Source organism: Centroberyx affinis, unplaced genomic scaffold, assembly GCF_046629955.1.
Source record: "Centroberyx affinis isolate AG114_WGS23_722 - 3 ecotype Tasmania unplaced genomic scaffold, CSIRO-AGI_Caff_v1 ptg000177l_1, whole genome shotgun sequence".
Classification (NCBI taxonomy): domain Eukaryota; kingdom Metazoa; phylum Chordata; class Actinopteri; order Beryciformes; family Berycidae; genus Centroberyx; species Centroberyx affinis.
The window spans coordinates 96,705-111,007 of NW_027278874.1; the positions used below are offsets into that span (position 1 = coordinate 96,705).

General features: G+C 42.8%; 1 protein-coding gene across 2 annotated transcripts in view; it reads left to right on the forward strand.

Annotated features, from left to right (window-relative positions):
* Positions 1-14,303, forward strand: part of LOC139657548 (enhancer of polycomb homolog 1-like) — a 30,508-nt gene that overhangs the window by 9,810 nt on the left and 6,395 nt on the right. Inside the window, exons 2-11 of one of the 2 annotated variants that reach the window (XM_071535439.1) lie at positions 658-817; positions 5,713-5,858; positions 6,230-6,436; positions 7,597-7,745; positions 8,122-8,269; positions 8,747-8,911; positions 9,977-10,066; positions 10,721-10,869; positions 11,509-11,911; positions 12,143-12,160. In XM_071535439.1, the coding sequence (XP_071391540.1) occupies positions 658-817; positions 5,713-5,858; positions 6,230-6,436; positions 7,597-7,745; positions 8,122-8,269; positions 8,747-8,911; positions 9,977-10,066; positions 10,721-10,869; positions 11,509-11,911; positions 12,143-12,160 (1,635 nt within the window). Of the gene's footprint in view, positions 1-657; positions 818-5,712; positions 5,859-6,229; positions 6,437-7,596; positions 7,746-8,121; positions 8,270-8,746; positions 8,912-9,976; positions 10,067-10,720; positions 10,870-11,508; positions 11,940-12,142; positions 12,161-14,303 lie in introns of both variants that reach the window. The other variant, XM_071535431.1, reaches the window with a different exon arrangement.

The following is a 14,303-nucleotide window of genomic DNA, read 5'->3' on the forward strand; positions in this document are numbered from 1 at the left end:
CTGGGACCAATTTCCAAACATTGTTTTGAGTGTTTTTTATGTTGCAATATCACTGATCATATCAATCTGTAGATCAGATTACTGCTGCGTGCTTTTCTCACAACTTCCTCAAGGAAATATTAGTCACCTTCAACTTAGTTAAAACCTGTGCTGCTGCATTTTAAACAAAGATGAGGAAGATGTAAAATCCCCACACAGGCTCCAGTAGCTCCAGAATCAATTTAAAAAAATCTTTCTATCTATCTATTTTTTAAATCTCCCAATGGTGTCTTACCAACTTGTTTATCCAATATGCTTGTTACACATGAGCCAAATAGATTCCTCAGATCATCTGGTGCTGCCCATTAACAGCCTCTACAGTGATACCCCCCACATTGCTTTTTTACTGCTGCTTTTGAATTATTATTTTTTTGTTTTGCTTTAACCATACTTTTTGTATTCAAAATACCTTTTACACTTTTTAAGCATTAGCCTACTTCTCCTGTTCTTCCTTTTATGATGTTGGTTACCTTATTTCTGTTTTTAACCATGTTAGTAAAACACATAACTAAAATTTGATTTGAAAATTAATTCAGTATATTATGTAGCTCTAGTAAGGACATATCTGTTCTCTGTGGTCCAGGTTTCTCACCTCTCTGTCCCTCTGTCTCTGTATAGGAACACCATCTCCAGCGGGCCATCTCGGCGCAGCAGGTGTACGGCGAGAAGCGGGACAACATGGTCATCCCGGTCCCTGAGGCGGAGAGCAACATCGCCTACTACGAGTCCCTCTACCCCGGGGACTTCAAGATGCCAAAGCAGCTAATTCACATACAGCGTGAGTGGGCTCGTCTTAACACCGGGTCTCTGCTACATCAGCCTCTCACTGCATCTGCCTGGGGACCTGAGTTGTTTCATTAGGTCACTAGGTTGTCATTAGGTTGTGGAATAAATGTAGCGGCCTTTCCCTCAGAAATGGATTGAAAACCTTCTGAAATGGTATTTATCGGATGTTGTATTTGGAAGTTAACTTTCCATGAATTCAGAAAAACTGCCTTCACATTGACAAGTTTTTTTTTTTTTGAAAGGAAAGGGTTTCATGGGCCCTCGGATCATAAGACTTGTTCGACACATAAATAACCATGCAAAACATGGAAATTGCCAAAATGGGAACTTTGAGGTTTATTCACATACAGTGAGAGTTGGTCTGTGTCACTCTAGGCTCTTGTACATCAGCTTTTCACTACTGTCCAGAGTAGAAAAACAACTGGTTTTGCCTACCCAGCTTTAGTGGCTGATAGATTCCTATCTCAAGATAGGAGTTTGCTTCTGTGATTGTTTGTTTTGCGTGTGTGTGAGTGGCTTGGCGTGTTAATTTCCCACTTTGTGTGCTGATAGACAAAAATTCTCTTCTAGTTTTGACGTTTAACTTAACATGAATTGAAAGTTTTTATGGTTATTTAGGGTTACATAGGGTTTCTTTTATCTGACAGCAGCACTCTGGACCTGCATGGTTTCATTAGGTCATCTTACAGACTAGATGGCAGAGCTTCCCTCAGACATCTTTCTTGGCTGAAAGGACAGGCGACCCGAAGCAACATTTAGACCCATGTGACATTAAAACTCCCCCACTGAAAATGAGAAGAAAGAAACTGTCTGTCATTTAGTTCTATGTGACAAACTCTGCCTTGCTTTTTCACTAGTAAAGAACGCATTGATCACAAAAGGAATGTGCTATGGTGTGATTTTTGTCTTGTTGAGTTGGCTGTGTTATAGGGTTATAAAGTGTTAAGTCAGTTCAGGGAAACGCTGGCAGGCCTAGTCACTGAGGTGGTGGATGTGTTCACGGTTTGTTGTTTCTGACAGCTATCCATCCATTAAATGGCACCAGTCATGTCTTTTATGAGCTTTTACCGAGTTGTCATACCTCTAGTGTCACAGAGAATGAGTTTGCTAGATTGCTTAGTTCAATAACCATATCAAAGAAAATGAGTTTGCTAGATTGCTTAGTTCGGTAACCATGTCTGTGTCACAACCAGTTGCTATGATTGCTTCTCCAATGAAAGCAATTTGCTGTACCCTAAACTGAGACACTTATCAGTTGAAAGCTGCAATGACCAATGTTTCGTCCTGTCAAATTGCTGCCAGTGCTGAGACTAATTTCAGGCTTCTTTCAGAGGTCTAGAAAGTCTGGAAATGTAGAGAAAATTCAATGTGATAATTCCTAGGTCTTAAAAGTTAAGGGTTTGCACCAAAACATCTGAAAAATTCTAAAATATCCCTATTCCCAGTATGAATAAACAATTTATGTAGAAGTAAACTCACTGTCATTTTACATGGTGATGGTTGACATTATAAACAATAATCTTCAGCCCTGGTAGTATGGCCTGGCCCAGCCACTATCCACTACAATCCAGTCAAAGAAACAAATGTCTGCATAAAGCTATTTTATTTTAAAATGGGGAAACATTTGGAAACTATGTAAATGGCACAGGCCGCATCCTCTGTGAGCTCTATTACTGATTTGTCATACTTCTGTGATATCAAAGAGACTGAGCTTTCTGTATTACTCACTTCAGTAACCATATATTCTATCTGACGTACTCGGATGCCTTGATTGCTGCTCAACATGAAAGCATTTTGCCTTAACCCAAGCTCAGATTTAATTATCATTTTAAAGCTGAAGCAGCGAATGGTTTGGCTGGTGCATTGTTTGCTCTGTAATAGTAAGTAGCTGTGTGTGCTTTGTGGCAGGCTGTATCGTAGAGCAAGTTTAATTTCACATTTTCTCAGCAGTCGTGGCAGTGTTCAGCAGTAGTGTGGCAACACTGCTGCTGAATGAATACACAGGAAAACATCTCCTGCTGTCAGTTTTGAGGCAATTATTCTGAGTTTGAATGGTTGGAAATTGAAGTTTATGTGAGTTCATCTCATCTGGTTGGACAATGAGTGATTCTTGATTAGGCTGGGGACACGCTAGAAGACTTCAAATTCTAACTGAGTTTGAAAACTGGGTAGTATCACATGCATAACGGTGGATTTCAGGCTTTTTTTTTTTTTGTCGGAAATATGCTCACACTAGATGATTACGCAAAGACGGGGTATCATCACACCTAAAGATATAACTGAGATTATCCTGCTGACTCCTGATGCCTCACTGACATCAGAATCTCTAATCTCCCAGGGACTCGCACGATCCAGTGTGCATTCATGTGCATTCACATGCACATTAATGCAATTTACATTAATATTGTGTAATGACATGTTCAAATCAGTCTGTGAATTGACTGTGGTGGCTATGATTGAATCTATCAACACCTCACAACAACAATCTTGGCTGACGATCAGTCCCAACCAAGTCTCTGATCTGAATTTCCCCTCCCAATTTTCACAATGGGCAAATCTGCTGTACCCGATAATCCTCAAGTGTGTCCCCAGCCTCAGAGATCCCGGGCCCCTGGCGAGCCGTAGTGTTCGAGCGTCCATATGTCCACTCCTATGTGTGCCAGTTAGTCTGTGGTCCTGTGAAGCTCAATGGTTAAAGCACTAACACTGCCAGGGTTAGGGGTCCCATCCTCACTGGGGTTACCCACGCTAAATTTCTGCACTCTGAGGGCCGGTGCTGGAGGCCGCTGTGTTTAAAGGCTGCACCAGATGACTGTTGGCCCTCTAGTGTGGAATGCTGTCTGGAGGCTAGCCCCGCTCTGGATATAGTTTGTTGTCTTTTTTCCTCATGGGAGACTAATTATGCATCATAATTGCCATCTGCGCTCATCCAAGTTTAACGCTGTGGCCATCTTGCTAATGGAGACACATTGTTTACAGTTTGAGGGCTGGGGAGAAAGCAATTTGACATGCATATCTTCAAAGCTGCAGCCGTAATTCATCTCAATGTTTTATTGTGTTTATGAGATTGGTTTAGAGGCAAGACAGCTTGGCCAGTATCTGTAAGCAGTGTGAGGGTAAGTGTTATAATTTTAGGGTCAGTGTTGCTCGGGAATAGGCTAGCCTAATTTTCTTTTGGCCACACATCTGTCCCCGTTTTGGTTCCAGGTATGTTTCAAGTACATGTTGCAGTGCTACAAACAGTGTCCTTAAAATACTTCATCATAAAAACCTGAATTGAAAACATATGGACTGCTATGTAGATGGTAATGTACACTGCAGGTGTCTTGCGCATGTCTGAGAAATAACTTATTTCCAAATCTGTATGAAAAACTATTTTTGTCCCAATACAAATTTAGCATTATAATTCACGTGTCTTTTCACACTTTGTAATATTTGTTGTGAAAAATATTCTTAGTGATGTGGCCTATTTGACAATCATATTGCTAAGCCACAAAGTATATCTGCCACTGTTTAGAGGTCCCTTTCTTAAATGTAGCTGGCTGGCAAAATGTAGAAAGTGGATGGTGAATGGTGGTGGGATTTATAGCCACTGTAGCCTGTGGACAAAAATATTAGTTGCTTGTCCTACTAGACTACACATTCATGGAAAAGCCATGAATGTATATAGCCGCTTTGGCAGAAAATCAGCCCTAATTTTTCAGTGTCTTTTCTATAAGCTGGTAAAATCTTGGAAGGGGCTGGTGGACTCAAGTTTACCAGCCGCTTTCAAAGTTTTTACCTGCTAAATTCACAGCACACAAGTAAGTCTTTGGCAGGTCATCATGGCAGGTGTTTAGTTTTTCTACACTGAAAGACAGAAGGCTGATGGGGACACAACTGTACTACAGATGAGAAGGCAGCGGCTGGATTCAGCATTAAGCCAGGAAAATAACTCGTGCTTCTAGAGACTTGGGTCTCCCCTGCACCTTGTCTGGGTTAGTGGACTAATCTCTGTGAAAGGGCCTTAGGCAGATTGCCATGAAGCGTAAGCACAAATGGAATGATCCTAACTTGTATGAATGGGCTGTGTTTTTTGTTTTTTTCCCCCCCTCAATTTATTCAGCATGTCAGTTTTTCTGGATGCACAATTCTCATTCATTTCTAAATAGAGATAGGGTTGCCTGCTCATTTGATTGTAGGTCGTTCTGGATAACAGCATCAGCTAAAATCCCAAAATGTAAATGTGAGAGATTTATGTTTTGTTTTTTTTCTAATTCAGACTAATTTGCATTCATGATCACAACCCTGTGAATGGATCCATGAGTCTAAAAATGTAGACTCATACATATATTTTCCCCTACATTTCACAATCAGTCACTCATTCCAAGTCACTCTGGATAAGTTTGTCAGCTAAATGCCATAAAGTGAAGTCGGCGTACTTCATACAACGCTTTAACACACTTTGCACCAAAGTGTTTAACAAAATAAGGGAATATCTACAAAGGAAGGAGAAAAGGGAGGCAGAGCATGGAACACAAAATTAAGATGTTAAGGGAAATGAGAGCATGATTAAAAGTACAAAATAAGAGCAATGGAGCATAAAAGAACATCAAACACAGTGAAAGGCCAGTGAATAGAAAATAGCCTAAGTTTTAAGACGAGTTTGAAAATTTTAAATGAATTTGGCTGATCTAATGCTTGGGGGAAGGTTTCTTTTTTTGTTAACTTTTTTCCCATTCCTAATTACATCCGTATGAGCAGAATCATCTGTCCACCTCTTAGACTTTCTTTCTCTACAGCTTTTTTTTCCCCCCAAGTTTCATGACAACTTGCAACCATTCATTAGCCTATGGATTCATCTATCCACGTCTAAAGTCCCTGTCCTCTCCTTCCGCCTCCCTGCAGCTTTCAGCCTGGACACAGAGCAGCCCGACTACGACCTGGACTCGGACGACGAGGCCTTCGTCATCAAGCTGAAGAAGAAGATGGAGATCAGCTTCCTGCAGTTTGAGGAGATGATCGACCGGCTGGAGAAAGGCAGCGGACAGCAGGTGGGCCCTGTGTGTCTGTAAAGAAAGGCCTACCAAACGCATACAAATTTAAGAGTGTTTTTTTCCCCCCCAAAATTAGATATCCACCATTTGAAAAAAGCAATGCCTAGATTTGCAAAACGATTGGTAACACAAAATTGTAACAAATTATGGTTCTTTGGTAAAGGATAGTAGGCAAGATAGTAGGCTTGTTTGTCCAAAGGGGATATGCAGCATTTTGGAAATGAACTCTTTAAGTAAGTCCATCAAATAGACTGACACAGACAGACTGTGCATAGGCGTGAATGCCCCGACAGCAGATTTCTCATTCTCACCATGTAAATGCGCATTATCTTATTCATCAAAGTGTAATCCCTGTCCTTCCCTCTCAGCTGGTGAGCCTCCCGGAGGCCAAACTGCTCCTGAAGGAGGACGACGAGCTCATCAAGGAGGTCTTCGACTACTGGAGCCGCAAGAGGAAATGCTGCAAGGGCAGCTCGCTCATCCCCAACGTCAAGCAGGAGAAGCGGGACGGCTCCAGCACCAGCGACCCTTACGTGGCCTTCCGACGACGCACCGAGAAGATGCAGACCAGGAAGGTTGGTAGCCCCGGCCTAGAGTGTCCTCTACAGTGTTTTTATTCAGCAGTGATTGTGGCGGCTAATATGTTTTTTCCTACCACACCCATCATTGTGTTGGTCCTGGTTCTGGTGCAAAGATGTAATGCTGTCATGCACCGAAAGCATGTTAGTGAACAACACTGACCATAATTCATGGCATAGTTGACACGGTGTATGGTGGAGTTATGTAGCTGTGTTGTCACGACAAACTGAATACAGAGAAAATGTTTGAATGGTGTATAATTGTCAGATAGTGTTGCAGTAGTTAGCCAATTCTAGCCTCATTAGCTCATGGTTAATAGTCCCTGACCAGAGATACTGAGCTCACTAAATGTAGACAAAATATAGGCTAGTCTACTTGGACACACACACCAGGGAAAAAAAAAGAAACCATCAAGTCTGTTATTGTTTGAATAGACTGAGCAGATGAGAGAGAGAATTTACACACACACACACACACCCATACACACACACACACCCCAACCGCCAGAGTAACGTGCCAAGCTGTTGGAAACACTGCACCTCTGTGTGTTTTTAGAGGAAATAATTTTAATTTCACATTTTCTTTACTCAGGTGGGTAATCTAATTGCTGTAGTGGTGTACCACAGCTGAATGAATACAGTGGAAACACTGTGTGACCCTGTGGGAAGACTCTTTGTAGTTCTCTTTCAACTCTATTCTAAAGGACGTATGTGCCACCAAGTGGTCATATAAAGAATTTGGCCTTGGTGTTGTTCACTGTCTGACTGCGGCCCGAACCGGTTTTCTTTTGTAAAAGCAAAGTCCTAAACCATCATCAGTGTGATAATTCATCAAAACCTGTCTGGCGATGTTGATTCCCACATTTAATTAACATAACCCAACATGAACTTTATAAGTGGCATAATTATGTATTTTATTTTCATATTTGCTTTTTATTGTGCAACTCTTTTAATCAACGATTTTAATTAATGCCCGGCAATTTTGTTTCTCTAACTGGCTTTTATTTATTATTGTCTTAAGTGTAAAGCTCATAACATTGTTGAAGTGCTAAATATACAGTTTAGATTTAATTCTTATTGCTCATATACTGTATATCATATATTGCTCAGTCTTGCTTTTAGTATTGCTCATATCTATTCCTTTGTTCCCCGACCAGAACCGTAAGAATGACGAGGCGTCGTATGAGAAGATGCTGAAGCTGCGCAGGGATCTGAGCCGAGCCGTCACCATCCTGGAAATGATCAAGAGGAGGGAGAAGAGCAAGAGAGAGCTGCTGCACCTCACACTGGAGATCTTCGAGAAGAGGTGAGCTCGCCTCGGGCTGCACACACACTCCATTACTACAGAAGGAAAACAAAAAACAGTCTCAGCAGGGTGGAGAAAGCAGGGCTGCCTGATAAACGGCAGTAACTGCTCAGAGTTTGAAACTGAGGAAAAAGAAGAATTGTTGAAACAACTTTTTTGCTACGTACGGTACTATGTTAGTTGGCACCATTTCCAATTTTAATTTTCATTGATTTATCGTGAGGGGAGAAACGCACCACTGTGCCAAATTCGATTGTTTGAAACCTGTACATGATTGATCACTGCCATCAGTTCAGTAGCTTTTGTCCAGTCTCATGAGGCAATGCATTTTGCAAAAAGCTGTTTGGTCTGACCCTCCTCTCGTCCTCTTTTCCAGAAACGTCATGTCAGACTTCGGCGGTGAGGTGATGGCGGAGGTGCTGGCCCAGCGGGCACTTGTGAGGCCGCAGATCATTCCCCTGGTCCCCCTCACCAACCAGTACAGACACCAGGACCACATGGACCTCAAGGACTACAAGTCCAAGGTGAGACACGATCAAGAAGTCTGGGAAATATGGAAATGTATGGAAAATGAATTTGGTTCAGATCTTAAAAAGTGTTGGGACCAGGTGTAAACTTGAAACAGCAAAAATAATCTGTTAACTGCAAACATCTGCAAACTTTAAAATCTGCCACTAGTACATAGCTAAAGTTCTTTGTACCCAATAGTAACCCTGTATTGGCATTATGAGGGCATTGTATCTTGAATCTCTAATTTGTTTTAATGTATTTTTATCGGTGTCCAATTCTTGGCTACTGCAATGACCCGATTTCCCTTCAGGGATCAATAATAATTAAATTTATCTTTATTTTTTGCATCACAAGCCAGGACCCAATTACCCCGCAGGGATCATTTAAGTTTCATCTGATAATCTAAAGGCTTTCTTCTAAAGTGTTCTACAGTATTATGAAATGCCAATCACTGGTCTCTTCTTCTTCTGCTCCTCCTCTTCCTCCTCCAGCCTGAGAAGACGGAAGTCCCCCGGCAGAAGAGGAAGTACGAAAAGAAGCAGAAGGTGCTGCCTCTGTCGTCGGGCGCCCCCCACCACCCGGGTCCCGTCGTCTTCAATGCCAAGGACCTCAACCAGTACGACTTCCCCAGCTCCGATGATGAGCCCTTCTCCCAGGTACACACACACACACACACACACACACACACAGAGAGACATTGACACACTCACCTTGGTACATGCAGATCAAGCATTAACACTTTCTTCACTATCAAAAGTAATTGCTTGTGGGCATTTCACTGGTGTGTTCTGGGGTAAAGCATTGGAGCGAATTCTCCATTTGTTTAACATTATTTATGTAGATCTATTTTGTATTTTAGCATTTTCTTTTAATTAATTTTGCCCAAATAAAATCTATAATCATATGTCTGGAAAATGTAATCTTGAAATCTATGCTTTACTCTACCAAAGCTAGCTAAGTGACTACAGTTATTTGGATGTGATGGGATAGGTAGGCTAGCAAGCTAACATTCCTTTTTTAGCCTACCAGAGCAGCTAAAGTTGGCAGCTAAAATATTTTAGGCTACTTGAGGTAACGCTAAACACCGGGAAGACCAGTGATCTCTGCCACTTTCCTCCATGCTTTATTTTGTCTGTGAAGATCCTTTATAAACTGACAGAGATTGGTCATAAAATTCAGGAAATCCTGACACCTTTTTCTTCTCAACTTGGAGCAAAAATTGAAAGAAGGGAGAATATGAGAACTGGATTTTTGCCCAAATGCAGTTGGTTCGCCACTTATTTGCATAATCTTTTTTTTTTTTTTCCCTCATGTCATTGTGGGCCTTGTTTGTATCGCCACATCTTTTTTGAACACCCCTACATAGGGATTCAGTGTCTTGACAAGTGTGACAGGACAGAGCACACAGACGTTTGTAGACACGTTGCCTGTTCCAGGGAAATTAAATTGCAAACTTCTCTTCAGGAACAGTTTCTCTAACCACTTGGCTGCCCTGCTGCACTTTTAGCCTCACCAGGCCTTCTCCATACCTCCAACTGTGTTTTTAGATGCTTGCAGGCCATGAGCTGTCCTGCTCTCTGCCCTTTGCCCTGATAAATCCACCCAAAATGGCAAAAGCACATGGGATGATGGGTGGGAAGTATATTTAAACCAGCTCTTCTGGCTTCTGTGTTGTAAATCCTGCCTTGCTGTTGACCTCAGTCTGATCTCTGTGTCCCCAGCTGCACTCGGGCTCATCAGAAGCAGAGGAGGAGAACGACCCAGACGGTGCCTACGCTTTCCGCAGGAAGGCAGGCTGCCAATACTACGCTGTAAGTAACTCGATATCTGACAGCTCGGCCATCCTCACACACTTAGAACAAAACACATTAGGACTTCACTTTGACAGTAAATCATGATTAAAATCTGTCCAAACTAACTTGTATTAGATTGATTGTGTTTAAAAACAAAAAAGTATTTGAATAGCAATTTCTAGAAATGGCAGGTTGTAGATGCCTTGTAATGCTCATCTCAGGCGCTGGTTGGAGTAGGAATAATTATCCACATTGAGATGAATGTGTTATATCACACTCTGAAAGGCTCCAGACCCATTTTATTTCACATCAAAGTAATAGAACTGGTCTGGAGTAATGTAGGAGCCAGCAGGCCAGTGTCCAGTAGAAGAGACTCATCTTTGTATCAGCAATTTTCAGAACTCAGTTCTTATAGCAGAGCGTACAGTTTGTTCCAGCTTAGTATGCAGGATTTATGTCTAATGTCTATATTGATTGTGGTAAAAGCCAATGAATCGGATTTTAATAGCAGCTTAGATGTTAAAAGTTTGGGCAACTTGCAAGTGCCACAGCTATAACTACTAGATTGATAATATTACAAGCTACCAATCGTAAAGAGTGCAAGAGGCAGAAGCAGGACACCCAGACAACAGGAGTGAATTCAGTGAGTTTCAGTTTTCTTTGTGTTTGCAGACGCGTCAGGAGCGTGTGGGTAGCTGGCCGTGGTGCGGACCCTGGGAGGGCGGTTTGGCAGACGCCCGCTACCGCTACAGCCTCACCACGCTCACCGTGCCGCGGCGCTGCCTGGGCATGGCCCGGCGACGCGTGGGACGAGGGGGCAGGTCAGTTGCTCTTTTTTTTTCTCCTGTTGGTTACTAATTACGACAAAAGTTTTTCAGTTATTCTCAGTTATATCCCTTACTCTGCATTTGTTTTAGCTTGTGCAGTGATAGGCTGGACATGTGGCAGCACTAGTACGTAACGGGTGACGGGTAATGATGCCCAAAAGTTCAGCTGCAGGCAGCTTTTCTTTGCAGACAAGGAAGTAAGGTGACTGTGGTCAACATCAGCTGACATTTCTTTGGTTGTAGAGAATAAATGGACTCTAAAGACTGGTTGCTCAAGTGTGAAAATGCAGTGAGAGTTGGGATTTGAAATGAAGTCATTTTAGTGCTGGAATGGGATGGCTGTTGGGATTTGGAGGTTGTTTTATACTGTTTTGTGTTTTAAATAAGGAAATTAATCGACTTCACTTTATTCAGCAAGTGCAACAAAAATGTGGCAACCAGTCTTGGTGATATTCATGCAAAGACATGTTTAAAAAAAGTATTTTTACCGTCTTAACTTATCTTTTTATCTTGTGGTGTTTTCTTGGTGGTTGCTTTTATTTGTTGAAGTACTACTGGATATAGCACACGTTCTTCTTGTTGACTGTATCGGTGTGTCTTAGCACAAATACTCACCCTCTCCTCCTCTCGCAGGGTGCTGCTGGACAGGGCGCACACGGACTACGACAACGTTTTCCACGGACTGGATCCAGAAATGCTCGACCTGCCTCTTCCTCCCTCTCCTCCTCCTACAACTACTCTGTGCTCGCCCGCCGCCGACAAGTTTGCCAGTACCTCAGAAACAAATACCTCGGACAGAAGCTCCTCCTCCTTCAACTCCTCTCCTTCCTGTTCCTCTCCCTCCTCCACGGACCTCAGTCAGATACTGTTGAATATAAAGGCGTGCCGATGGAGGCACTTTAGGCCGCGGACACTACCACTACATGAGCTGGACAATGCCCACCCGCTTTTCAGGAGGCTGAGCCGGGGCCTGAGGCGCCCAGTCTCCGCCTCCACATTTGGGGGCCAGCCCGGCGGCACCCATCCCCCGGGCAGGGTGGCCCCCGCACCCGCACCCGTCGCTGGTGAGTGGCCGGCTGCACACTAAACACTGTGTGCCAGGCATACTTTGATCACACACATAAACAAGCATACAAAAGCAGTAGCGGTTGTGTTCTTGCTGGTTCCTTTTGAGTTCATGGAAACCGTATTTTCTTTGCTCATTTACCACTTTCACTGTTTTGCCAGCCAACTGGATTTTTATAAGCAACACACACACACACATTAGCACACTAGCACCACATCTGTCCTACCTTTTTGGCTTGCTGGCGTTAACAGACCGCTAGTTGAGAGAGGTAATTGCCAAGTACCCATCCATGAAATTATTCAGGATGCTACTGTGTCAGATCGCTTCCTTTTTTTAAAATTTGTTCAGTTTCTTTTTTTTTCTGGTGTTTTCACTGGACTGCGGCAGTGATCGACTTGCCTCTTTTGTTTGCCGAGAGCGTTTAATAGCGTGACCGGTGTCTATCCTCTGCCCACCGGTGGCATTTTGAAAGGCCGTATTGTTCGGCAGGTATAACCGTTGTTTGGCATTCACGCTGCGTCGCCTCCCGCCCTCTCCGGTCCGCAAGGAGTCAATTAAAAAATGGGTTTGATAAATAAATTCATGAGATGCACGGGATTTGTCAGGGTGTGTGGACACAGAGGCATGGGGCGCTGAATGCAAAGTAAAGGCCACAGGTCCCGACGGTACTCCCGCTCAGGCCGGTCAGACAGTTGTTGTCTTAGTGTCCCCTTAAGCACTTTACATGTCGAATTTTTTTCACTTTGATGTGCATGCAAAACGCCAGATTATTGATTTCCTCTGGAACAACTGATCTGCTCAAGTTTATTAGCACAGCGATTTTAAGACAGGTTTGTTGCGAAGTGCTTTACGGGTAACAAAGGACACAAAAACGGATAAAAACAAGTATAATAAACGAGACAGAAGAAACACCAAGAGATACGGCGTGTGTGAGTGAGGGTAGCGGCAAAGTCTGCAGAAGTAAGAGGACAGACTGCAGCTGAGAGTTAAGGTAGGTTTTAGGTGGTGCTGAATAAATGGGGATTAAGTCTGGATTTAAATAATGCTAGTGTCAGATTGCATCACATGGGTAGGAAGCTATAGGAGAAGGCTCTGCCACTGCTGCTGTTTTTCAAATGCATGGAATGACGAGGAGTCCTGCATGCTGTGAGTAGAGAACGGGAAGGCTTATAGGGAATAAGTAAATCAATGATACTGTGAGGCGCAAGGCCACGCAATGCTTTGAAAAACGACTTAGACTTCATAATCAATAGAGAGCCAGTGAAGAAAGACTTAAGACCAGGTTGGTTAGAGGCTGGATGATTGGGATGCAAATAATCCCATGGCTGGAAGAACTTGGATGTTTTGTCATTATTCACTGGCAAGCACTTAAAGGATAAGGCCGGTGTTTTTTAATGCATTGCTTACCATCAACAAATCCTATGAAAATAACAAAATCAGCAATGATTTTGTTTTGCCAACAAGTCTCGTCCATGTAGCCGGTGCCCAATGCAGCCATGTCCCAGCAGCCATAGAACTCCATTGTATTAAAAAAACGATTAAAAACCCGTCACAGAGCCATGCTGCTGCTCTGGCAGCATATTTCATCATCACGATGCACCGGGCCGGCCGACTTTTTCCTCAAACAACTTAATAAGCCGGCTGTAAACACGTTTGCGATCTCAGGAAAGTAGTTCTGTAGCACCGAAAATAGTCCCCGGCGTAATGAAGAATTAGTTCCCATTTGATTTGGTAATAACTACAACAGCCTGACTTTTTGTGGTAACAGTTAGCGATTTTTAAAATGTAAACTATGTCTTTGTGAGCTGTATTGTAGCCAATGACTTCCATGATGACGGCTGAAAACGGTACGTGGGAAGTCAGAACGTAACGGGAGTAGAGCAAACGCATTGTTGATTTTGTTATTTTCATAGGATTTGTTGACGATAAGCAATGCATTAAAAAACACCGGCCTTATCCTTTAACATGCTTTGGTAAAGGTTTGGTAAAGCACTAGAAGTCTTCTCAGAGCAGGGGGATGTTTTAAGTAATGGCCAGACCCAACACACACCAAGGCAAGTCTAATACGCAAGTCAGAGTTAATCACTTTGCTTGTAATTTTTTAGAATTCAGCCATAATAGAATGATTTGATCCTCTTTGGGGTTTAATGTTGAATTTGAATTTTCTCAAATAATCTGGTTCAGTATCAGGCAGTAGTCAGTAATTCACCGCGATGCTGCCATGTTGGACCGTGCCAGCTGAGCCGGGATTGACTCTCATTTTAATGCATTACTTCTGAGTGGCAGAGCTGACCACAGGAGGGTTGTGCCGGACATCGACGATGGGCTCTGTCAGTGCCGATGTGACTTTTTCATGAGGCAT